At 39.6% G+C, this 25,356-nt stretch overlaps 1 protein-coding gene and 1 long non-coding RNA gene across 3 annotated transcripts; one reads left to right on the top strand and one right to left on the bottom strand.

Moving 5' to 3' along the window:
* Positions 1 to 498: 498 nt before the first annotated feature.
* On the bottom strand, positions 499 to 1,492 carry LOC109731099 (cx9C motif-containing protein 4). Its single transcript, XM_020288862.2, has one exon. The coding sequence runs from the start codon at positions 1,051 to 1,053 to the stop codon at positions 841 to 843; it is 213 nt and encodes a 70-aa protein (XP_020144451.1). The 5' UTR covers positions 1,054 to 1,492; the 3' UTR covers positions 499 to 840.
* A 21-nt stretch (positions 1,493 to 1,513) lies between these two features.
* LOC109731100 (uncharacterized) lies at positions 1,514 to 24,353 on the top strand. Of its 2 annotated transcripts, none has more exons than XR_012920042.1 (4): positions 1,514 to 1,977; positions 11,483 to 11,580; positions 23,085 to 23,216; positions 24,144 to 24,353. It is a non-coding gene; the product is annotated as an uncharacterized LOC109731100 (long non-coding RNA). The 2 variants fall into 2 exon arrangements; XR_012920043.1 differs by lacking the exon at positions 24,144 to 24,353 and adding an exon at positions 23,847 to 24,118.
* Positions 24,354 to 25,356: the final 1,003 nt, after the last annotated feature.

The raw sequence follows: 25,356 nt of genomic DNA, 5'->3' as shown, positions 1-25,356 counted from the left end.
TGATACCAGGACATCTTTTGTGCATTCTGCTCATCTTTCCAGTTCCCTCCTACTCGAGTTGAACATCATTTTGCATGGTAAAAGTCTGGTTCTAAATTCTTTGGAAAAAAATGCAGTTCTATTGTTCAAATTGCATCAAAGGCAGAACCATGTGGGGGTGAGAAGGACAGGAAAATACGACCCTTTGTAATCATAATGTGGGGAAAATGTTTGGCTTAATAACAGGTTACAAAATAGATTTCTTAATCTAAAACGATAAAATCTCCTGAATAGGGACAAGCTGATACCTCAGATAATGAACAAATAAGGCAATATTTATTCACATTGTATATCCTGGGATAGATCTAACAAGTAACCCTTTCTTGTCTACAGCTAGTCACATTTACACTTTGACAGTACCAAATTCTCTCATTTGCACCTGAAATGGCAATGAGTCAAAACAGGAAACGAAGACATCTGCATTGTGTGATACATCTCTGTCTGAATAGTCAAATATAGGTATCCTTTGACTGCATTTGACTGAAAAAAATATAGAGACACAGAAAGCTAAGTATGAAGAAAGAATGTTTTTGCTTGTTTTCACATCATCATGTAATTCATGTAATTCATCATTTTTTTCACTTAAGTTTATTTTAGCAGCTCAGTTTTATTACATTCTACATATTTGTCTTTTATATATTTATACTGTGGCCTGTTCTGCATAGATGGTATATTCATTAAGTTTTATAGTTGACTTTTTCATTTGTTATTTGCTGCTACCTGGCCTGGAGAAAGTTAGGAAGAGAAATAAAATTCTCTTGGTGGAAAACATAGAGCAGCATTTATCTTCTCAGCAGAACTTTACTTTGATGGAGACTTCAGTGCCAGCTTTTCTTCCTCTTCTTTTTCAAATCCTGAACAGACGAGAGATCTCCCCTTGGGATACTGAGCACAACACTTACGCAGTTCTTGAATGACAGCCTGACACTTCGATTCCATGTAGTTGTTGGCTTGTAAACATTTCTGAATTTCACAGGCTTGTTTCTGGCACGGATCCTTCTGCGGCATATCCATAAAAATGAATATAATGTTTCTTGGGCTAGTTAATCCGCCTGGAGAACAGCTAGGCTAAAACTTCTAGGTCCCCCACCCTGGGCCTCTCAAGCCCGGGTCGCGACGTGAGCCTGGGGCGAACCGAGGGGCATCCCAAGCCGAGGTCGCTGGAACTGAAGTTATGAGGCGCGGGCCGGCAACCGGAAGTGGTCCTGGGAGGGTTGTCCCAAGACTCAGGGGCTGTGACTTGGAAATAAAACAAAATAAAACCTTAACTGTTTTAGGACCGACTTTCAGAAGAGTGTCCCTTTGACTCAAGAGACCGGCCTTGGCGGTGATGTCGCCTCAAACGGCTGTCCCCTAAGCGTCTAGGCCGTGCAGAGCTCTCGTCAGCGGGCGGGCAAAATGGGCGCCGGAGCTTGGGCGGCGCTACCCAGACGCCCGGCGCGACCACGTGGCGCAGCCCGAGAGCGCCGCCTCCCAGCGGCCCCCGCCGCCCGGCCTGACGCCCAACGCCCGCGGCCACCGCTCTTCCCCTCGACGGCCACCTTTTTTTTTTTTTTTTTTTCAAAATTCACCAGGTTCTACTGGATTTTGAAGGTAAAAAAGAAAACCGTGGTGTGTTGGACACAGCTGAGTGTCCTGGGTGGAGCCTTGGCCGCGGTGGGGTCGGGGGCAGGAGGCGGCGGGCTGAGGCTGTGCCGCCGCCCACAGACGTGGCCAACCGCGTGCTCCTGGCCCTGCTCGCCGTGGAGATGCTGAGGAAGACATACGGGCTGGGCCTGCGCCAGTACTTCACGTCCATCTTCAACCGCTTCGACTGCTTCGTGGTGTGCAGCGGCCTCCTGGACATCCAGCTGGAGGAGTCAGGCGCCATGTCGCCGCTGGGCATCTCCGTGCCGGGCTGCATCCGCCTCCTGAGGATCTGCTCAAGAGCACACACAGGTGAGAGGGGTCTGGCTCCTCCCCACCTGGTGGCCCCTCTCCTTCTCCCTTCGGGTACTGGATGTCACTGAGCAACCTGGTGGCCTCCCTGCTCAACTCCATCCGCTCCATCGCCGCCCTGCTACTGCTGCTTCTCTTCCTCTTCATCATCATCTTCGCCCTTCTGGGCATGCAGCTGTTTGGGGGCAGGTACGACTTCCAGGACATGGAGGTGCGGCGCAGCAACTTCGACAACTTCCCCCAGGCCCTCATCACTAATGCACATATACCACATCCATGTATGTATACGCATATATGTGGATATATGTGTGTGCACATACATGTGGATGTGGAGGGCTGTGTGTGTGTGTTTATCATACACAGTAGGTCCTCCATATTCATGGATTCTGCATCCATGAACTCAAACAACCCCAGATGGAAAATATTAGGAGAAAAAATGGTTGTGTTTATACTGAACAAGTACAGACATTTTCTTGTCATTATACCCTAAACAATACATCATAACAACTATTTACGTAGCATTTACATTGTATTATGTATTATAGAAATGATCTAGAAATGATATATAAGTATATGGGAGGATGTGCAAGTAATCTGGAAATGATATATAAGTATATGGGAGAATGTGCAAATACTACACCATTTTATATGAGAGATTTTGGTATCTGCTGGGGTCCTAAAACCAATCCCCATGGAAACAGAGGGACAGCTAGATAGATAGAGAGATATGCGTATTCTGTATTATTCAGAAACACCCATGTAATGAAGAGGTTTCCTGCCTGTCTTTTCTTTAAAGAGCTGATTAAGTAGTTCACAATAGAGCAGTGTGCTATTTGCTCTTATCCTCAGTTTTCCTGATGATTCACCTAGAATATGGCTATCTATCTGGAAACAGCTAAAATTAACAGAACAATTTAGAAAACCCACTGAGCTAAAGTTGCACAGTGCAGACTAAAAGAAGGGAGGAAAATGAGTGACTCAGGGGATTCTTAATGGAATATTAAACCCTTCGTGTTCATGCTCCCTCGATTTATGGATGAGGTGCTGTTCTCATACATACTCTCAAAGTGCTTTTTTTAGATAACCATTACTTCCAATCAGGGGAGGCAGATACAGTTGTGGTGTTTTAGGAACAAGCCAAAACTAGAATTCAAATTTCCAGCTCTGAATTTCTGGTGTTTACAGCATCATCAGTGACTTGGGGCAGGTGCAGCATTTGTAGCCCCTCCGCTCACCTGGGAGCCTGGGCCAGCTCTGGAGTAAGCTTCTCCCCTAAATCAGTCCCAAGGTACAAAGGAAGTTCTGAGAATCCACTGCTTGGAATGGCATAGGGAACTGTCACAAACAACCCAGTGATTCCTCTCGGAGCGTCTTATAAGCCTCACACTTACGCAGGAGATTCCCTCTGGCTGGGAGAGGTTTTACTGGGGTAGGCGTCAGCATTTCTGGAACTCCCCATTCTGAAGATCCCTCCTCTTCAGATCATAGCACTTGGGTGGCCACAAGATCTGGAGTAGTTCAGCCATTTGAATGCCTGGGACAGGCACAGCAGCTTTTCCTGAAAGGAGATGATCATAAGAATTGGTGCAAAACTTTCCCAAGGTCACTCAAATACCCAACCCAGTGCTCAAAGCCTGCAGTGGACCCCTGTTCACAAAGAGTAAAGTCAAAGTCTTTGCAAGGTCACTCAAGTTCCCTCCCGTCAGGTGATCTGGTTCTCCATTATATTTATAATCTTCTTTCCTACTGTATGTGTGTGCTTTCTCTCTCTCTCTCTCTCTCTCTCTCTCTCTCTCTCTCACACACACACACACACACACACACACACACACACACACACACACACACACACCTCTTTAGGCCTCTTGACTTTTCTTGGAAGCCCCAAGCACCCTCCTGCCACAGGGCCTTTACTCTGACCTGCGCCTCCGCCGGGGACACTCATGCTTTATTGAACTCTCTCTTGTTCTTCAAGCTTTTGTTCATATCTCCCCTTCTCAGTGTGGCCCACCCTGACCACTTTTTCAAAGTCACAACCTCACCACACCTTCTCATCCCTCTCTGTGCTCTGCTTATCTTCTAAAGACAACACAATTGCCTATAGTAGTCCCCCTTTATCTGCAGTTTCACTTTCCACGGTTTCTGTCACCCATGGTCAACCATGGTCCAAAGATATTAAATGGAAAATTCCATAAATAAGCAATTCATAAGTTTTAAATTGCTCAATGTCCTGAGTAGCGTGATGAAATCTGTCTCTGTCCCCCCTGGGATGTGAATCACCCCTTTGTCCAGCATGTCCACACTGCACATACCACCCCACCCGCCTGTTAGTCACACAGGAGCCCTGTTGGTTGTCAGATCAAGAGATCACAAGAAGAAGAGTGAGTACGGTACAATAAGATATTTTGAGAGAGAAATAGCATGACCGCATTCACATAACTTTTATTATGGTATATTGTTATAATTATTCTATTTTATTATTAGTTATTGTTAATTTCTTACTGTGCCTCACTTATAAATTAAATTTTCTCATAGGTATGTATATATAGGAAAAACATAGTGTATATGAAGTTTGGTACTATCCGTGGTTTCAGGCAGCATTGGGGGTCTTGGAAAATATTCCCCGTGGATAAGGATAAAAAAGTACTACTGTATTTTCTTATGTTTCTAGTATGTGGCCTCCCTCCCCAGTCTGAATGTGAACTCTATGAGAGTCCTAGTCATTGGTGTACCTCAGCTCCTTAGAACAGTACTTGGCACACAGAAGTCAGTCCATCAATTTTTGTTGGATGAATTAATATATTTAGCTATATAAAACCCTGGTGACCTCTCTAAAGAGTTATGAATGAGAGATCAGAGACTGCCAGGTAAACACATATATTACTCTCTGTAAATCTTATCAGAGTTGTGTCTGCTAAACTGCAACAAATATATTTGAAAGCTGAAAGAAGTGAGTGATATTTTTATCCAACTCATTCTTTCAATGCAAGTCACATTCATCAAATAAATGTTTATAATAACCTTCACAATGCTTACCACTTATCAAGTTATAATTTAATCTTACAACAACACTGTGAGATAGGAATTATCATCCTCATTTAATTGTTAAAGACAATGAAACTCAAAAGACTTAAATGGCTTGCTCAAATTCTCACCAAATGAGTAAGTTGGGATGCTAGATCTTAATTACAGACGTTCTTTACATTCCATTGGAGATACTTCTTAGCGTAGCTCTATTACATGGAGAAATTGCAAATGTAGCATCAAATATACTGACTGTATTGAAGGAATTTTAAAATTTCATATCTGTAGCTTGAGAGATTTTATACAAAATTTTGCCTAAATGTCAGTATCTATCCATCCATACTTACATACATACATTATGTAAATATTGAGTACTTACTCTGAGCCAGGCATGTGCTAAGTGCTATGCAAATATTATCTCAGTTTTTCCCTATTTTACACTAGAATCAAGATATCCCATTTTACAAATGGGAAACCTGAAGTGCAGAGAGGTTAAATAACTTGCCCCAGGTTAAAGGCAGGATGAGCTACAATGTGAACCTAGAAAGTCTAACTGCATAGTCAATGCTCTCAACCTTCACATCATATATTTGCCTTCCTCAACTAGTGATAATAGGTGTGATTATCTTAATTCAGTATTATTTATAGGTATATAAATAATTTCTTAACTATTTTTCTTCATCCCTAAAAAAAGTTGCTTGGTTATTAAAGTGCCTTTGGCTGGGGTTCTGCTATGAGCCTTGTAGTTGACCAAGCCTGCTGTCTTGGGTGGGGCTGACAATTTCTACTGCAGTGAGTTTAGTGACTCCTCCCTGACAGGACTCCCATTTTCCTTGTAGCATGATATTTAATGTCAGGTGTTCAGTCTTCAAACACACACCTCAGTGGCTCTCCAGACTGGCCATTGTCAATCCAATTCCTAGAGGCTGAATCCAGCATAGCAACATTATATGTTAAAAGATAGATGTTTCATGATAACCCTCTTATTTTAAAATGTGGTTAAGATTCCTTCTTAAAATGTTTTCTGCTCTTTGGTGGCCTCATACCTATGAGCAGTGTAGTCTGAGCAGTTCAGGATGAGAGGGTGTGAGGAGGGACCAAGCTACAATATCAAGTTCAGACTTGCATATGTGTACACAGGAAGAGATAGATGGGTGACTGAGAAGGCATACCACCTGTTCACAAGTTCAACTATGCTTCAGAAGTCCCCTCAGGCTCCCAACCTGACCAGAATTCAAGGTTAAAGCTTCTTTGACCCTAGAAGAGTCAAAACTAGGCAATATTTTTATTTGCTTCTCTTAGCTGACCTATTATTATCTTCAGAGAGAATAAAGAACAGGGGTGTGGTGAGCATTATGGAGGGGAAGGGCATACCTCTAACCCTTGCTAGGGAGAGGCAAAGATATAAAATGCAACCAAAATGTTTGTACTCTCATGTTTTCTTGACATAAAATAATAATGATAATAATAAAAGAACAGAGGGCTGTAATACTCCTGTTTTTAAGAGATCAAAATAGCACATGTAACTATGTTTCTGGAGGCTTTCCCTATCAGTGATACAGGCATTGTTTCATTTAAAGTAATGAAATTGTAAGCAGGTTGGATGAAGCTGTACCATCTAATAATTAGTCTAAAACGAATATGAACCCATTCCCTGAAGTGATGATCAGAATGGTTTCTCTCTGAATGCTATCTGATTATTATTGGGCCACTTCACTCAATTCCCATTAGATCCCTCTTGATGTCTTTTAAACACTGGGCATTTATTTATTGATTCATTTAATAAATGTTTATTGAACATCTACTATGTGACAGAAACTGCTAGGCATCAGAGATAGTGATTAGGTACAGTTCTACCCTGAGGGCACTCACAATCTCATAAGAAAGCAATTACCTTAACAGATAATGATAATATAGTAAGTACAGAGATACAGATAGTTATACAAGACCCTGTGCCTAGAAGGATCAGTTTAAACAAGACAGTTTGTTCTGCATATGAAAACAAATCAGAAATTGAAATGGACGCACTACTTTGTGCAAAGCTGTGTACCATAGTATGCAATGTACACAGCCACGCCCATGCCATAGTAATCTCAGTAACAGAAAAGAAAAAAACCTTAATGTTAAAACCCTAAAAACGTATTAAATCATTACATACATGGCATAGGACTATTTCATTATCCTAGCCATACTTTTAAAAATAGCATTTCATGCAATGTGCTTTATTATTTTTTAACTTTTAATGACCAAGTTCTACCAATTTTGTATTTCTCGTTCTCAATTGCAAGAAATCTCTCTTTATTGCTCCTCTTGACTGGCTACATATATATTTTTTAATCTGTATTTTACTTATTTCTTCAGAATGTAGGGTTGTTTTTGTCTGCTCTTTAAGTGCTCAAATATTATTTTCACAAATGCCTTTCATTGTTATTATTGGCAGGCAAGTCAAACCCTAGATCTTCAGAGTAAAAGGCTGATCCTAGTTCTATTCCTGTTTAGCAACGGGCACCTCCACCCAGAGTGAGAGGGGCCAACATGCTACTTCTGCCCAGACTGACCGTGTCCCTTCTGCTCTTTGTTGGGGGTCATGTGAGTTATATCAACAGGACAATTAATTCTCTACTTCTCCATTTTACTTACTGAGTCTGCTGGAGGAGGTGGAAAGCAATGAGTGAAATCTCAAATCTTGGCGAGTCTGCAGCAGGTACCCTATGTAAATTTGTTTAGGGATTTTCTTAATCTACTCATATCATCTTTATATGTGCCTGGTCACTGCGTGGATCTGCATTTCTTTGCATAATTAAGTAGAGTCTTGAAATTGCCAATGCTCCTTGGAGGAGAGGAGGTGGATGCAATGAAAAAGGAGAGGGAATGGAGTGAAAAAATGAGTGGTGGTCAAGGATCCTGGAGAGAAAGAAGCCACAGGAAAAGAACCAGGGTGGGTTTGATAAAGGATTTTGAAGAAGAAAGATGACATTAACATCTCCTTTGTAGGTGTTGGGATCTTGGTGTGTATCTCTGTGAGTGTGTGCATGTGTATGCTTTAGATGTGTTTTAGAAGGTAGCAGAAGACGTCAAGTTTCTCACTATCGGTGGAATGGTGTTTAAAACATTTTAATTCAAAAACTGCAAAATTAAGCTAACCCATAATTCTAAAGGATTAGAGGATTCTGAGAATACTTGGATTGCATACAGAAAGAACACATTTCAGATAAAATAGTGGTGCTCTCTATAAACCACACTTGCATTGAGAGCTATTTATTGTTGCATGTTTGTTTTGTAGATTGCATTGCTGGTTGGAGTCTCTATGGAAGCCAAACTCATGAGCTTGTATCTCACTCCAGGCATTTCTATTTGCGCAGAGAAAAAAATACACACCAAAGCCAGGGCCAGCCCAGGATGGCTGAGGCCGAGCAGTGAAAAGTTCTACCTTCTTCCAGGGTCTTGCAAATGCTGCTCCTTCTGCTTGGACTATCTCCCACCTCCACATCCCAGACACAGTGCACCATCAGCCTTACAAGACTCAGCAAAAGGGTTACTCTACGTGAGTCTTGTACACCTTCTGCTCAAGAAAATGTGTCCTTTTCCTCACCCCCCTGCATGCTCCTGATGTTTTCAGTCTTAGCTCATGCGTCCCTATAGAGAAGGCCAGCCCCAGTGAGTGAGTAATGCTGGGGTAACCATTAGGGACTTTCAAGAAAAAAGGTGCTTTTGACATTGAATTAATTAACTTTTGTGACACTTTATTGCATGGCATTGTTTTGCTTGTATCATATGTCAGGCTCCCTATATTATACACTGCAAGTCATTTGAGGTATAGGGTACCCATCTACTCATCTTGTCCTTGAATCCCAATTTCTTCCATAATAGGTGCTAATAGATGTGTGTTACATGAATAAACTAATAAATATGTAGATGGTTGAATGGATGGATGGGTGGTTGAATGAAAGGATAGATAAATTTCTTACCCCTCAATATCTACACTGTTTCCCCAGAAGATGCAAGGCTTTTTTGTTGTTTTTATATTTTTATATAAATATCTCATAATTGATCTTAAAGGAGAATAGGAGAGAGACTGAGGATGTATTAATGACAACCTGTCACCACAAGTAAGAAAATAAAATCAAAAGCCTAGAGGGTAAGTTAGATCACTTTTGTGGTAGAAAGAGCGCTTCCATTTAGATTACATATATAAGTCAGATAATATATATATATATATTAATATATAGACACACACACATATATATTTCAGAACTAAATCTGAGCACAGACAGGACTAGATCTATAATTTGTGGGGTCCAGTGCAAAATGAAAATGCAGAGTCATGTGTTCAGAAATTATTAAGAATTTCAAGACGGCGACAACAGAGCATTAAACCAGTCATAGACTCCTCAGTTCAAGTCTTATGCAACTACACAGTTTGCATGCGATGAAGTCAGCCCTACCTAATTATTTTCCTACCATCTTTAGGTAAAATAAATTTTGTTTGTTTGCAATTATAAATATAATATAATATAAAATTATAATTATTACATATAATTATCTGCTGTCATGCTATCTTTGACTAGAAGCTACAAAATGCCAACAATTATATTCCATGGATATATTCCACTTTGTTACTGTTAAACATATTATCCATCTCCCCAAGCACTAATGGTTTTGTGTTCTAATCCATCAAGAGTGTTTACATACAGTCCTTGCTTGCCATGTAGGAAATACTTGATAAATGTTTAACAGCAAAAAGAAAAATTCTATTATCTTTAATCTTAATAAAATAAAAGTTTCATCAAAATCCCTGGTTAATGGCAAATAGAGGTAAGGGAGAGGGGAGAAATTTGCCATAGAGTGTGTGCTTATGAATATACATGGCAGTGTTTGGGAGCTACATTCTAAAACCTTCCCTCAATAAGACAAAAGATTGAATTTCATAACAAGTTCTAATGATGAGGTAAATATACCACAGTCCCACCTTTCAAGCTTCATCCACAAAGCAATAGAAAGTGACATTTTCTACCATCTGAAGAATCCTTTTCCAGTCAGAGTGTTAACCACAGCCCCTTTGCTCTGGCCCCACAAACAACACTGATTCCTCAGCCCCATGGCAGTGACCAGAGAACGTGGAGAGTTTCCCATGTGCCATTCAGGTACCACAATCTATTTTGGGTATGCCTTTATCAACTCAATTATTCTGCCCTGTGTGACTTAATCTGATTATAGTCTGAGTCCTATGAATTCAGCTATGAAAAATTAGCTATATTTTTGTAGTATTTCTCATGTACTAAAAACTTGCTTTAATCTCCTGCTTAATTCAGTGATTACTACAACCCATCTGGTAGGTACCTATTGACTTATTTCCCTCAATACCTATGATATACTAGGCACTGTATTAAATACCTGTACATATTATTGTCTCACAGCCAAGAATAAATATTTGGGCAGATAAAGCAGAATCATAGAAAAGTTTAAAGTCCTTCAAATGGCCTACTAAAAAAAAAAAGAACTAGAAATGTTTAAATGTATCATTAAGATTCTTAAAAGAATTTATCTAAATAAAACTCAATAAATGTAATCATTTTAATGATTGTTGGAAATCTAAAAATCATCTGAAGTTGCTATTGTGCAAAACTCTTTTCCTTGTATGGTACTAGAGGAAAGTTAGGGAGCTGAGATCTGAGATATAGCTTTTCTTCACTTGCCTCTGGGAAAATATGCCGTGGTGTGTTTCCATGAGCTCTGAGCTTAGATCATTCTTTTTCATTTACATTTCTCCTTTCAACTGATTAGCAGGTGAGACTGATATAAAGCCCTCAAATAAATGTTTCTTGCATAAGTGGGACTGATTTACTGGGACTTAGTACAATCAGGTCTCCTAAGGGCTCTCACAGCTAAATTTTATTCAGAAGCATCATCATTGATGTTGATTAGACCACTTTACCCTAGAATCTATAGCACATAAGAATTTTGGTTTAATTTTATTTAAATTTTACCTGTTTCTTTATAAGCTACTTGGAATAAACCAACTCAGACCAAGACAGAATGAAAAACTACAGAATGTATCCACTTTTCTTTCCAGTTGATTTCCAAAGGTCAACTCAAAGTAGCAAGGGACATGTCCCAGGGCTCAGTTCCCAAAGTGACAAGCTGGGGCATGCCGGACAAAGGGTAGACTGACTAAGTGACCACTAAGTTATATGCAGTGTCTTTCAGAGGATAAAAGCTCCTTGCAAGAAGGGGTAGGGGTGAGCAGAATACAGATGTATGGTCAAAGGGAACTGGTAGAAATGGTAGATTCTGATAAATGTCTTTAAGATGTTCCACATGTGTGCTATTTGCAAGATGAGCCACATTAAAATATTCTGAAAATAAGGGAAACTGACAGAGGCAGGAAGGATGGAGAAGAGATAAAAGGAAAAGCATAAAAATACTAGGCTAGGTCTTAATAACAGAATGAGATTATATGATACCATCTCTAATTTCACAGGTATGTCAGGAAGCTTTCTCTCCAAGTGGTAGAAGGCCTAATCCAAACTAGCTAAACCACAATGGAAGTTATTGGCTCACTCAACTGGAAGTCCAAAGGTAAGGTGGGCATCAGGATTGATTAAATAAGCAACTTCAGCTCCACAGGCCTGCGGTCTTCTTACCTCTCCTCTCCCCAAGTTGTGGGATTTATTCTCAGGCAGAGAATAAAATGGCAGCTGCTCTGGGTCTGGCCTCTATACTAGACAACTTCTCCATGAAGAAGAAGAAGAGGGTTGCTTCTTGACATTCTTCAGGAAGAGTAAAAAAGAAGGTCCTAGAAGCCTCATCTTTAATGTCATTAGCCCATATGGGGTCACATATTCATTCGCAAAACGATCATTGGCAAAAGAGATGTATCCCCTCACTGTTATACAACAGGGCCCGTCTCTAGATCTGGGGTTTGGTTAGTTTGAGGTCCCTCAGGCCGGTGTGAGAATTCTGCCAACTATCTAAAACTGGTAAATTTCATTTTCCACTACAGAAAATACAGTTATATTTGAGAATAATTGAGTACTATATTTTATAGTGAAGCTTTTTCTATTGTAAGAAAAAAAAACAAGCATTATTTTTAAAAATAAATATTTCCTTCTCTTATAATGCACTTTATTGTTTTTTATTATGGAAATGATATTGCTCCCTTTAGAGAACAGTAAGTATTCAGAAAAGTATAAAGAAGAAAATAAAAGTTATATGCAATTTCTCAACACCATTAACATTCTGAAAAACTCTTGCTACTCTGCTTTTTATGCATATTTGTTTATCACATATTCTGTTGATTGCTAGTGACAGAAACCCATTTTGAGCTGATTTAAACAGAAATGAGAATTTATGGAAAGCATACTGAGGATATCCCATGGAACACAGAGGCAGCTGAACTGCACATGAGACTAATAGTGGAAATTAGAAGGCAAGCAGAAACTAAGGAAATAGAGGCTCCATCCTTTTCCCTTTTTGTAGCCTATCTTTCTTTGTTTTGGCAGGAAAAATAGTCAAACATGGCCCTCCCCTAGGTTCCAACTCTATACCTTCTTCTTTCTCCATTAAGAACAAGCCCAGGTTCCTGGGGGAGTCAGTCTATCTCCCAAGCTTGTGCCAAGTTGATTGCATCTTTGGTCCAATCAACTATGGCAAGGAAGCAGTCACAGAACATAGCATGGCTACTGAGGACCTGGCCTTCAGTGTGGGTGGTAGGTCATTTATCAGAGAAAAAGAACCACTGTTCTCTGGACAGATGACCCTAAAGTCTCCTCCTCCTCTCCCTCCTCCCCCTCCCCCTCTTCCTCCTCCTTTTCCTTCTCCTTTTCCTATTGAGTTATACCTATTACACTATTACTACTATTGCTACTAAAGAGACACAAAACACATCTACAGAAACATATAAATGTCATGTAGATCATCCTGAACTCAAAGTTTTATAACCTGCCTTTAAAAAGAATTTCCATGTGTTCCAACATGAACATTTTCCCCATAGGATTATAATTGCTTCCCAAACACCATTTCCAGTAGCTGTTTAATATCACTTCTAGTGGATGTACCATTTCTTAGTTGTCCCACAATTGAAGAATAAATGTTTAAATCGTTCTCAATTTCTTGTTATCATAAATAATACTTGAATAGAAATCTTTGTGAAGTGATTTTTCTGTCTTCATATTGGATTACTTTCATAGAATGGAGTCTTAACAGCGGAAATATCAGGGGCTCAAAGGGGTAGAGGGAGATTAACTGTCTGCGGGAACCAGGCAGACAAAGAAGTGAAGTAAACTGGGCATTAGGTGAGGCTGACTGGAAAGTCTTATTAAGACTTTTCACGCATATTGTTGAATTGTTTTCCAGAAAGGTCGTATTAAATTGTGTTTCTTACAGCAGTGTCTGAAATTTCTAATTCTGTGGAGTGAATCTTTGATAATATGGTGTCTAATTATCCAGAGATATTCCATTCAATGAGCTATGTCATCATATCAGAACACTCTCACAGGTCCTATAGAATTTATTTTAACTGTTTCATTAAGATACAGGTTCCCAGACACTGCCTGCCTTCTACACTCTGCCTAGCAGTTGGGGAATTCTGTGTTCTAGTGTTTCTCTCCTAAAAGTGTGGGGCCATCAGGTACTGCAGGCCAATTGGATGTTGTCCTCCTGGCTTCAGAACAGGGTACAGTCTATGGCCACCCCACCCTGAATGCACCCAATCTTGTCTGATCTTAGAAACTAAGCAGGGTCAGGCCTGGTTAGTACTCAGATGGGAGAACAGGGCTCGAGTGAGAGGAAGGCTCTTCCGTTTTACCATGTGTACTTGGGAAGTGATCATCAGAAACCAAATCCTTAGTGAATGCCAGGTCAGACTGAGACAAAATTCTCCCAAGCCAACTATCAATCAAGAGGAAATCAAGCTTGGAAGCCAAAGAGGAGGAGAACCCAAAGGGATAGAAGGAAATAAAAGGCAGGGTTGCAAATGTCTGCAAGTTGGGTGTGAGGTGAAGCCAGCTGGAAATCCCACCTCCTGTCTAAGGTCTCTGTTCCTCAGCCCCTGCTGCTGCCACTGAGGAAGGTAGCTTGGAGTTCTGGGATTCAAATCTTTGAAAGCAACCAGAAATGTGGATTTTTATATAAATGTGGATTCTAATTTTTAAATATTGGTTCAATTTTTTAGAAAAACTATGTGTTTGTCCTTCTGTGACTTATTTCACTTAGCATAATGTCTTCCAGGTCCATCCATCGTCACAAATGGTAGGATTTCCTCTTTTTATAAGGCCAAATAATATTCCATTATATGTATATCCCACATTTTCTTTATCCATTTATCTGTTGATAGACTTTTGGGTTGTTTCCACTTCTTAGTTATAGTGTACAATTCTGCATCGTGCAGAATCTATTCAAGATCCTTATTTCAATTCTTTTGGGCATATACCCAGGAATAGAATCACTAGATCATATAGTAGTTCTATTTTTAGATTTTGAGGAACTTCCATACTGTTTTACATAGTGGCTGCACTGAACCACTTTTCGTTCCCACGAACAGCATACAAGGGTTCCAATATCTTGACTTCCTTGCCAACACTTGTTATCTTTTGTTTTTTGTTTTTTTTAAATAATAGGCATCTTAACATGTGTGAAGTGACTGCATGATTCCACTTATATGGAGTATTTAAAATAGTCAAACTTATAGAAGCAGAAAATAAAACAGTGGTTGTCAGGGGCTGGAGGGAGAAGGAAATGGCTAGATGTTGTCCAGTGGGTATAATGTTACAGTTATACAAGACGAATAAGTTCTAGAGATCTGGTGTACAATATTGTACTTATAGTTAACAATGCAGTGTATACAGTTTATATAGTTTATACACTTTAAATTTTATTAAGAAAGTAAATCGCATGTTAACCATTTTTATAACAACAGAGAAAAAAAGAAAATAAAAGAAGAAAGAAAGGAAGGAAGGGAGGGAGGAAAGAAGGAAGGAAGAAAAAGCAAAGGGACATGGAAACACTTTAGGAGGTAATGGGCATGTTTATTTCCTTGATTGTAGTGATGGTATTTCAGTTGTATGCATGTGTCCAAATTCATCAAATTATATATTAATACATTATATATATGTAGTCTTTTTATATCAATCGTATCTCAACAAAGCTGTAAAAATATTGTAAAAAATAAAATAGCAAATGAAAAAATAAATAATTTTCAAAATGTAAAAACAAAACACAAAAACCTGTGTGTTGAACAAGCATGTCTATTGTCTAGATATGGATCCAATTTTGTGGTCTCTAACCTAGAGTAATGGGAAAGCCAAAGTATACCCACCTGCTGTGGTCCTTGACATGGTTTTCATGACCACAGACACGGGACAGCTAGAAACATTTAACAGTTTCTAGGAGAAGAGACACTTGACAGTCTGGCAAATATGCAGCTCATTGAATATGAATTTCCAATGGGGAATCCTTTTGTCTTTAAGTAGCGAGACCCCTAAAAACAAAGATCCTCCGTTTTATAACAGAGAAGATAACTGTTCCCTCAGCTGCAGCCACACCTCTAGAAATGGTGGGTATCGTCACACTCTTCTGCAGAGAGTACATCCCCTGCGAAGGAATAAGCATCTGCAATAACGTGCTCAGGTAATGGATGTTGCTGACGAGCCCCAGCAAGCCTGGATTCCGTGACTGTTTTATAATGTATCACTTCAGCATGTAGATGAGTTCCAGATAAGACATCAATTTGTGATGTTCAGGTCTAAAAATAGAGCCACAGCCTAGTCAGTGTTGCCCTTTAGATTCTATTTCCTTTTTACTCTCCTGTCAGCCAAGTCGCTGGGATCATCATAAATCTGATTATGAAAACAAGGCCTGTGCCTAGGAAGGAAAATTGACTTCCTGTTGGAAATCAGTGGACGTGGCTGTTTTGAGTGACTTTCTTTCCTCGGGAAACCTTAATGACCCCATCTGTCAACTAGGCAATGACACGCATGACAGGTGAAGGCTTTGGATTCATGGCTTTCCTAGGGCCTTTCATTGCTTATCAGTTCTAAACACAGGGAAGCAAAGCCCCTCCCTGGACTTACCTCCCACGTCACCAGCACCAGTGAGTGCCTCTGTCTGTGTGACACTCCAGCCAGCTCAGCTCAGAAGGCACTATAATCTGTCTCTGTGGCAACAGGGTTGGGGCAGGGGAATCACACTGCAAGAAAAACCTGCACTGAAGCACTTTCTCAAGATGCAGATGTACATTTCCAGCTACAACTTCATTGCTCCCCTTTGCTAGCAGTGATTTAGCAGAACAGTCAACATAGAGGCTTCTCAAATAGACCAATAATTAGAGATTCACAGACCAGCTCTTGGTGTGGGAGCTACTGCTTGTTTCTTGCAACATTTCCTGCTGTGTGGGTTTGAATACTAAGGGACAGAGTTTAGCCTGCATGCTGAATTAGATGTGCAGTACATGTGCCAGCATGCTGAATTAGATGTGCAGTACATGGTCCAGAATTAGACAACAAAAAAGCCTATAGCTGCAAAAAGTGTATCTCTTCTCATTAGGTATTAGCTCCTTGACATCAGGGACAATGTCTTATTCATTACTGTATCCCAAAGTATCTTATCTGTCTTGTCCCTCCAGGGCCTTGTGAGGCCCTTATGCACAAATAGGTGCCCAATTAGTATTAGAGGAATATTAGAGGACTTCAGATATATTTCTACTGATGATAACACCTTGCTGATTTGTCATTCTCCAAACTACTCCTGAATATGGAACTGGCAATGGTCATAAGAGACAGCCTAGCCTCTGCTCTGTAAAGGGTTAGAGCCACAGGGGGAAAAAGACAAAATCTTACTCCTAGGATTTCCTTTTTTAAGATGTTGTGCAATATACTACTCTTCTATTATGGGGATATTTTAAAATTAATTAGTTTGATATGCTGGTATGGGAATAGGAAAAAATTTGGATAAATATATACCAAGCTGTTAACAGGTTTTCTCTAAGAGAACATGGAATATTTACTTCTTAATTTTATATTTTTGTAAAGCATGGTTTTCCTTGACAGAGAATATGTCCTATTTTTGTAAATAAGAAAAACATAGAGACTGCTGAAATAATTAGGTTTAATCTGCTTACACTTGTTTTATATTGATCAAATGATCTCTTCTTTGGTAAAATTTAGGAGATGCCTCTAACTCATCAGCAAAATCTTTATCCATCAAGGTGGGCTATCACTGAGGTGACTCATTAGCCTTTTGTAGTGATTCGTGTTAGATTTAAATTTAGAAGGTTATATTTTCCGACCTTCTAGGATCAGAGGGTCTTCAGTTCCTAGTAACTTGATTGCATTGATGACACCCCAGGAGACTTGGATAGGAGAATGTCAGAGGTTCCTAATGATGTAGCATTGTGAGGCCTTTGGAGGTGATGTAATCCAACCTTCATCCTCATGCCTGCCTCCTTCTGCACCACCCTATTGGGAAAGCTCCTGGGAAGAGGAGTGTGGAGATGTGTGAAGGCTGTGCAGTTTTGTTAAGAGAACTTTCCTTATACATGGAGCTGCAACTAGCCCTGCTAGACCATCCATCCATTTGTTCCTCCGCTCTCTGCCCTCTGGAGCTACATAGCCAGGGACGTGTGCCTAGCACCATGGCCCTCTCCACCTCTCTGAACCTGACAAGAGCTGATCACTAGTTTGATGATACAAATAGGATAACACTAATTGGAAGGAGTCAACAGAAAGGCCTGGTGAAGAATGAGTGGATGGGGCACAAATTGGTCTTGGAACGGAGTCTTCATTAGTTTCACACAATGTTAAAGCAAAAAGTGCTATCACCTTTGCAAGAGCAAGGACAAATGTAAACTGATTTTAGATGACAACAAACAAACAAACTGACTTTCTGATCTTACTGAGATATAATTTCTAAAGGAAAAGATCAAAATACTTGTTGGGTAATATACGTGTTCTATATCCAGCTATGGAAGAAAAAAATCTTGGTAGCTTCCACTAAATCTACTCCCAAATCCATAGTGTGGGGCCTCTTTAGACGTGACTCTGCCCAGTTATGAGACTTTTCTGATGTTCTAACAACTCTTTGCTCTTGGGTAGGACCTAGAGTTGAACTGCCTTACACTGAAGATGACTATAGTGAGAGTGTAAAATGCTGTCACCCAAATTACCTCATGCTGTTGGGGATTCAGAGTCCTTACTGGGTCAGTTAGCTTCTCTCAATTGTATTACAATAGCTGTACAGCTCACCCTAGACAAGCTCCTGATAATAAAAATGCCCAGATGATGAAGTATGTGGTGGTGGGGTAGAGAAGGGACACTGTACAGAACTATCACAGCAGGAAATGTTACCCCAGCTTGACTTGATTCATTAATCAGCATCCTCAGGGCTGCGTTCAGCTAAGAACAAGTCTTATGCTATCATCCGAAGACCATGTTGTCCCGTCTGAGCCATTGGGATATGACAAAGCCTGCCAAAGGGCCTTGCCAAGGTTCAAGTGTTGGGTCTTCCCAGAAGGCCTTAGTGTCACCATTCTAACTCCATCCCTTTAATAAGCACATGACCTTTTGACCCTTCCACTGTTTCACTCCTGACCTTACAGAAGAGAAATGACTAATGCCTCCTCCACTCAGAAGAGGTACCAGTCTTTCTGTCATTCTCTCTCTCTTTCCCTCTCTCCTTCCATCTCCCTCTCCCTTCCTCTCTCTCATGATTTAGAAACCAATGGGAAAAGTTTCAAGAATACCTAGTAAAAAGTGGAAGGGTGAAATTTATGAGGATTTAGTAGGAGCTTTTCTATTAAATGATTAGGAATCTTTTGGCAGCTTTTGGATGAGAGGGAAATAAAGTTCCCTATACTGACTGACCCAGGAAGGGGAAGAGAGAGATTATATAAACAGTTTTTGAAGAAAAGAAAAGATGGTCCATAAAAGAAAGTCTGAAGTTAGAGAGATCACCTTGAAATTCTTCAGAATGAGGAAAGGAAGGTGGGAATTTTGGATACATCGAAGTGACAGAGCGGTGTATTCGTTTTCTATGCTTGTTGTAACAAATGACCACAAACTCAGTGGTTTAAAGCAACACAAATTTGTTACGTCACAATTCTTTAGGTCAGACATCTGACAGATCTTGTTAGGCTAAAATCCAGGTGTTGGTAGGGCTGCATTCTTTCTGGAGGCTCTGTAAGAGAATGTGTATTTTTACTTTTTCCAGTTTCTAGAGGAGTCCACATTCCTTGGTTCACGGTCCTGTCCCCCATCTTTAAAGCCAGCATTGTCCAGTTGAGTCTCCCTTGCATCTTATCACTCTGACACTAACTCGTCTGCCTCCCTCTCTCACACTTAAAAACCCTTGTGATTACATTGAGCCCAACCTGGTAAATCCAGATGAATCCCACTATTTTAAAGTCAGCTACCTAGACACCTTAATTTTTTTCTTTAAAAAAAATTTTTTTTTGTAGAGACGAGTTCTCACTATGTTGTCATAGCTGGTCTTGAACTCCAGGCCTCAAGCCATCCTCCCGCTTTGGCCTCCCAAAGAGCAACTTTAATTTCATCTGTCATCCCATGTAAGCTGTAATAACATATTCACAGGTTCTGGGGATTAGGACAGGCGCATCTTTGAGAGGCTGTGATTCTGTCTACCACAGATGAGAAGCTGACAAAACTTGGGTAGAATAGTTTATTTTTAATTAATGAAATTAGAGATTTGATCGTTTTTTTTCAAAATGTGAAAGAAGGAATAAGGCTGGAATTCTTTTTGTTTTCAAGAAATCAAACAAAAGAACACACAGCCTGCAGCTTTAGCCAACGTAACTTTCTACTTTGAAAGAACCAGAAAACAGTGCATGCATCAGAAGCTTCTATGGTATAAAGTCTACTTTGCTTACTGTGATTGTTCAGTTCCTTGTTTACAATTATTTGTTTAATGCCTGTTTCTCCCTTAGGCTATAAATAACATGGGAGGGGGGCAACTGTGTCTATTTTGTTCACAGTTGTATCCACTGTACCTAGCAGCCAGACTAGGCACTAAATAAAAACTTATTGACTGATTTAAACAAATCTTACTGGAGAGTCTGACACTTCCACATTTGTAAATTTCAAATGGCTTTATTAGTAATGAAACCCAAAAGCTTCCACAATCACCTACAGCTCAGAGCAGTTTCCACATCATTTGGTTCAAAGCCTCTCCTAAGCTCGCCAAGCCCATGATCCCCTGTCACTCCCTTGATCACCTGTTCTGGATTGGTCCTGGGCTCTCCCAGGCACCTGGACACCTGCCAGATGGTATTTATCTTGGTGTCTAATAGTCCAGTTCTCTCATCAGAGTCCACTTCCCTGATTTCAATACCCTGGATTGAGGTTCTTTCTTCTAAAAGCATTCAACAGCTTGACCCCAGGATAGACAGTTATTTAAACACACACACACACACACACACACACACACACACACACACACACACAGCTTGGCTGGGCGTGGTGGCTCACACCTATAATCCTAGCACTCTGGGAGGCCAAGGTGGGCAGATCATTTGAGTTCAGGAGTTCGAGACCAGCCTGAGCAAGAGCCAGATCCTGTCTCTACTAAAAAAATAGAAATAACTAAAAAAAAAAAAAAATATATATATATATATATGTATATATATATATATATGTATGTATGTATAAATTAGCCAGGCATGGTGGTGCATGCCTATAGTCCCAGCTGTCAAGAGGCTGAGGCAGGTAGATTGCTTGAGCCCAAGAGTTTGAGGTTGCTGTGAGCTAGGCTGATGCCACAGCACTCTAACCTGGGCAACAGAGTGAGACTCTGTCTCAAAGAAAAAAAAACAAGAAAGACAGCTTTATTGAGGTACAATTGATGTACAAAAGCAATGCACACATTTGAGTTTTGGCATATGTTTAGAACTGTGAATCCATTACAACCACGGTCATAAACGTATCTGTCACCTCCAAAAGTATCTTCCTGCTTCTTTGATTTTGTTTTTGTTTTTGTTTTTTTTTCTGTTTTGTTTTGTTCTATCTTGGTGAGAACATTTAATATGAGATTAGCCATTTTTGACAAACTTTAAAGTGCACAATATAATATTGTTAACTGCAAACACAATGTTGTACGGCAGATTTTATAGAAGCTTCTCAAAGGGAACGCCTTCCTTCTTCCAGAGTCCACACATTGACCCATTGACCATGAGGGCCCGTTGCCTGGTTGCTGGAGCAGCCAGCTGTCCCCAGACCCCCATCTTTCCTCTCTAGGTGACATCATCCTGGAAGGGTGGAGGCTGCAGTGACTCTAGAGGGGCTCTTGGGAACGATGTTTAATCGACAACAGCCAGTTACCTCATATTAAATTCCAGCCACAATACTATGTGCTATCTGTCCGTGATCCTCACAATTCAAATCACAGTGGACTTGGATTACGTAATTCTGAGCTAAATATTTCCTTCAGACATGAAGTTGGCTCTCCTGACTCATTGAGGTCAGGGCACTTTCTAAGTGTTGTTTTTCTCTTTGAAATGATAGATTTGTGCTGATCTGTCCAGTTCCTTTTGCGCTTAGCAGGAAAAATTAGTCAGACCATGGACTTGGGTCAGGAGGACAGTATAATGATCAAAAAGATGTCTTTTTTATAGAATGTCTTTTGTTCTTTTGGGTAAATGCCCAGTAATGGGATTGCTGGATCAAATGGCAAATCTACTTTTATCGCGTTAAGGTATCTCCATATTGCTTTCCACAGAGGTTGCACTAGTTAGCAGTCCCATCAGCAGTGTATGAGTGTTCCTATCTCTCCGCATCCATGCCAACATTGATTGTTTTGGGGCTTTTTGATAAAGGCCGTTCTCACTGGAGACAGCACAATTCACAATTGCAAAGTTGTGGAAACAACCCAAGTGCCCATCAATACATGAGTGGATTAATAAAATGTGGTATATGTATACCATCGAGTACTATTCAGCTATAAGAAACAATGGCGATATAGCACCTCTTGTATTTTCCTGGATAGAGCTGGAACCCATTCTACTAACTGAAGTATCTCAAGAATGGAAAAACAGGTACCACATGTACTCACCAGCAAATTGGTATTAACTTATCAATACCTAAGTGGACAAATAGGAATAACATTTATCAGGTGTCAGGCAGATGGGAGTGGGGAGGAGAGGATGGGTATATACAAACATAATGAATGCAATGCGTACTGTCTGGGGGATGGTCACACTTTATGCTCTGACTCGGGGGAGGGGGGCAAGGGTAATATATGTAACCTTAACATTTGGACCCCCATAATACGCTGAAATAAAAATAATAAAAATGAATGAAGATAGATCAATCTTTGGTGATAGACCCCTTATTCATATAAGTTTTAAGAATTTAAGCAGTTTAAGATAAAAAATACACAATGTTTATTTGATTTTGTTCATTAGCAGGTAACTCCATTCAGAATCCCATAGCAAGGGAGTCGGTGAGCCCTAAAAGGAGCAAATTCATCATCCATTTAGTTGGAGTAATCAGTTTACAATCTCCTCTCACTTTCTACAACAGAGCAGATTGTAAATACATTGAAGAGCAAAACATAAAATGGAAGAATATACAAAAACAGAAACAAATATACATCCAACCTTTAGGATAAGAAATGGATAAATGTGGAAGGAACAGGAGAAATTTCAGAAGAAAATATTTGAGAATTTATATTACATAAAAACTTTAAATATCTCTAATAATAAATATAATACTCATTAAAGGTCAAACAGCACATTGGAGAAAAGTGTTTGTTATACCAAAATGGATTGCTATTTTTTATATAAAGAGTTAACATACTTCTATAAGAAAAGCACTAAGACCTGGTAGGGCAGGATCACTTAGAACTAACAAAGGAGAAAACACAACTGGTTTTCTAAGAAAGGAGAAAACACAACTGGTTTTCTAAACACAACTAAGACCTGGTAGGGCAGGATCACTCAGAACTAACAAAGGAGAAAACACAATTGGTTTTCTCCAGTTGTGTATAGAAAAATGTTTCACCTGATAGTGATCAAAGAAGTGAAAATTTAAAAAAAAATTAGATACCATTTTAACTCCTTTATTTGTTTACTTATTCAGTAGGTGATTCACTCAACCAGCCTTTCTGAAACAGGCATGTGCAAGATGATGAGGATTTACCAGACATCCAGAGTCCCCACTCCATGAGGATTCGGCCCAGTGAAGGGAAAAAGACTCAGATAGAGAAAAGAGGTGTGAAAAATCTAAGAAAGGGTCAAATATACCTGGGGCAGGAAATAGTTTCAGAAATACTTCATGTCATTAATAATACCACTGCTGGTAAGAATTTAGCACAAATGTGCCTTCTTATATACTGCAAATAGGAGTAGAAATTGTTACCACCCTTTTGAAAAGCAATTTGTCAAATTATTTTAAGCACTCTAAAAATATTCCCACTCTTTGACCCAGTTATTATTCTTCTGGGCATCTATTCAAAAGAAAGGATTTTTATGTCCAGAAAAAAATTTACAGACAAAGATTTTCATAACACCATTAGTGATCATTATAAGAACAAAAGATTGGGAGAAACCTATGTAGCCAAATTATAGAGAAATTATGGTCCCTTAATTTAATGAAATATTATATAGCCATTAAAGATAATTTTCATGAAAAGTATGATATAGAGAAAATATTTGAAATCTAAAATATTACATATACTAAAATTAAAACTATGTAATAAATTTGATATGCTTAAACACTTTTTTGAATGGAAATTTTAGCAGCAGTGGTGTTTGGATAAGTGGTAATGATGTTATTTTTCTTAACACTTCACTTTCTTGATAACTATAAGAGAGTTATCCCTTCTGATCCCATTTATCCTAGGCTTAGCCACAAGACTCACTTTCACCAGTGCAATATGAATAGATGTGCCATGCACTCTACCCCAGTGGAAGCTTTAAAGGCAATTGCATGATTGGACTCAGCCTCTTGGATTTCTGTGCTTGTCCATGGGAACAGCACATCCCAGACAGGGACTGCTCCTTAAACCTGGATCTCAGAACAAGAAGACAGCAGATCAACCCACAGACCACCTGTAATATCTTATAAGTTGCTGAGACTTTGTAATTGTTTGTTACTTCAGCAAAAGCTAATATAGAAACTTTCTGTTTTATTTTTTAGAATACAGTATTTCCAGAAATTTCTTCATAAGCATTTAGTGATTTTCAAAGTTCCAAATATACACAAATACCTCTGCCTGAAACCCGAGAACAGTGCTGGAGAGAAATGAACATGGTTATTTTCAAACAAGATGGAGGACTGTGTGTAGGTGTCATGGGAAATTATCATGACTTGTCCTGAGGAAGCTTTTTAAACCTCAGTTAAATTAAATAACTCTTTTCTTTGACTCCTAAACCTAGTTCATTTTTTATTTTTCTTATTAAAAATAAGGCCATTTGGGACTAAGAATTGAGAACAACTAATGAAGATCCACATTCAGGAACAATTTCTATCCCTGTAAAGTGCAACCTTTCCCTCCCTCGCTCAGTCTTATTCTTTCCAATTAGTGTTCTCTTCATTACCTCAGAATAACAGGAATCAATTCTGCCACCACATGCTAGTGATAGGTGCAATGGCTTTGTCCATCGGCAGGAGTGACAGCAAAGAACCTCCGATATTTAAGGTACAGAATGAGCTCATAATAGATAGCAGCAAGTAGTACTCAGAATGTGTTTTTTGGTGACAATCTTTTTCTTACCAGAAATGAGAATAAGAGTCCATCTGTAAACTCACTGCTGCCAATAAAATATCTAAAGGGATGCATAGGAAATTTTATCTTAGGAAGGAAAAAGGTAGACAACCTGAGAGTCTTGCTTTGGCATTGGATCTAGGAAAGACAATGAGAAGTAGACCACTGAGTTCTTTGGCAAACATAAAGATATATAATCAGTTTATGATAATGTGATAGTATGGATGCATTTATTTAACCAGATGTTCATCATCCCTACTGAGTCTCATGCATTCTACTAGATACCAGGAATACAATGGTGGCTGGGATTGACATAGCTTCTGCCTTGTCAGACAATGATGTGACCCCAGCCTTTATCAACCATATTGCCCAGTGGAAAGGCATTTAATTAACTAGGAAAATAAAGGTTGCTATGGGAGGACAGCAAGAGCAATTTAACTAACTAAAAGGGAGCCAAGGAAAGCTTCTAGAGGAAGTGAGGACAGAGCTCATTTCCAAAGGATCAACAGAAGTTGCCCAGGACAATAAGGGGAGTAGGACCCTGTGGTAGAGAATGGCCCAGGAACAGAAAATAACATGTTAAGAGTGAGACAGGGCATGTGCATTAGAGGAAATTAGAAAGGTTCAGTGTGAGTGAGGGTGATC

The sequence above is a fragment of the Microcebus murinus genome, chromosome 7, assembly GCF_040939455.1.
Source record: "Microcebus murinus isolate Inina chromosome 7, M.murinus_Inina_mat1.0, whole genome shotgun sequence".
Classification (NCBI taxonomy): Eukaryota; Metazoa; Chordata; class Mammalia; order Primates; family Cheirogaleidae; genus Microcebus; species Microcebus murinus.
This window is presented reverse-complemented; position numbering and strand designations above follow the sequence as displayed.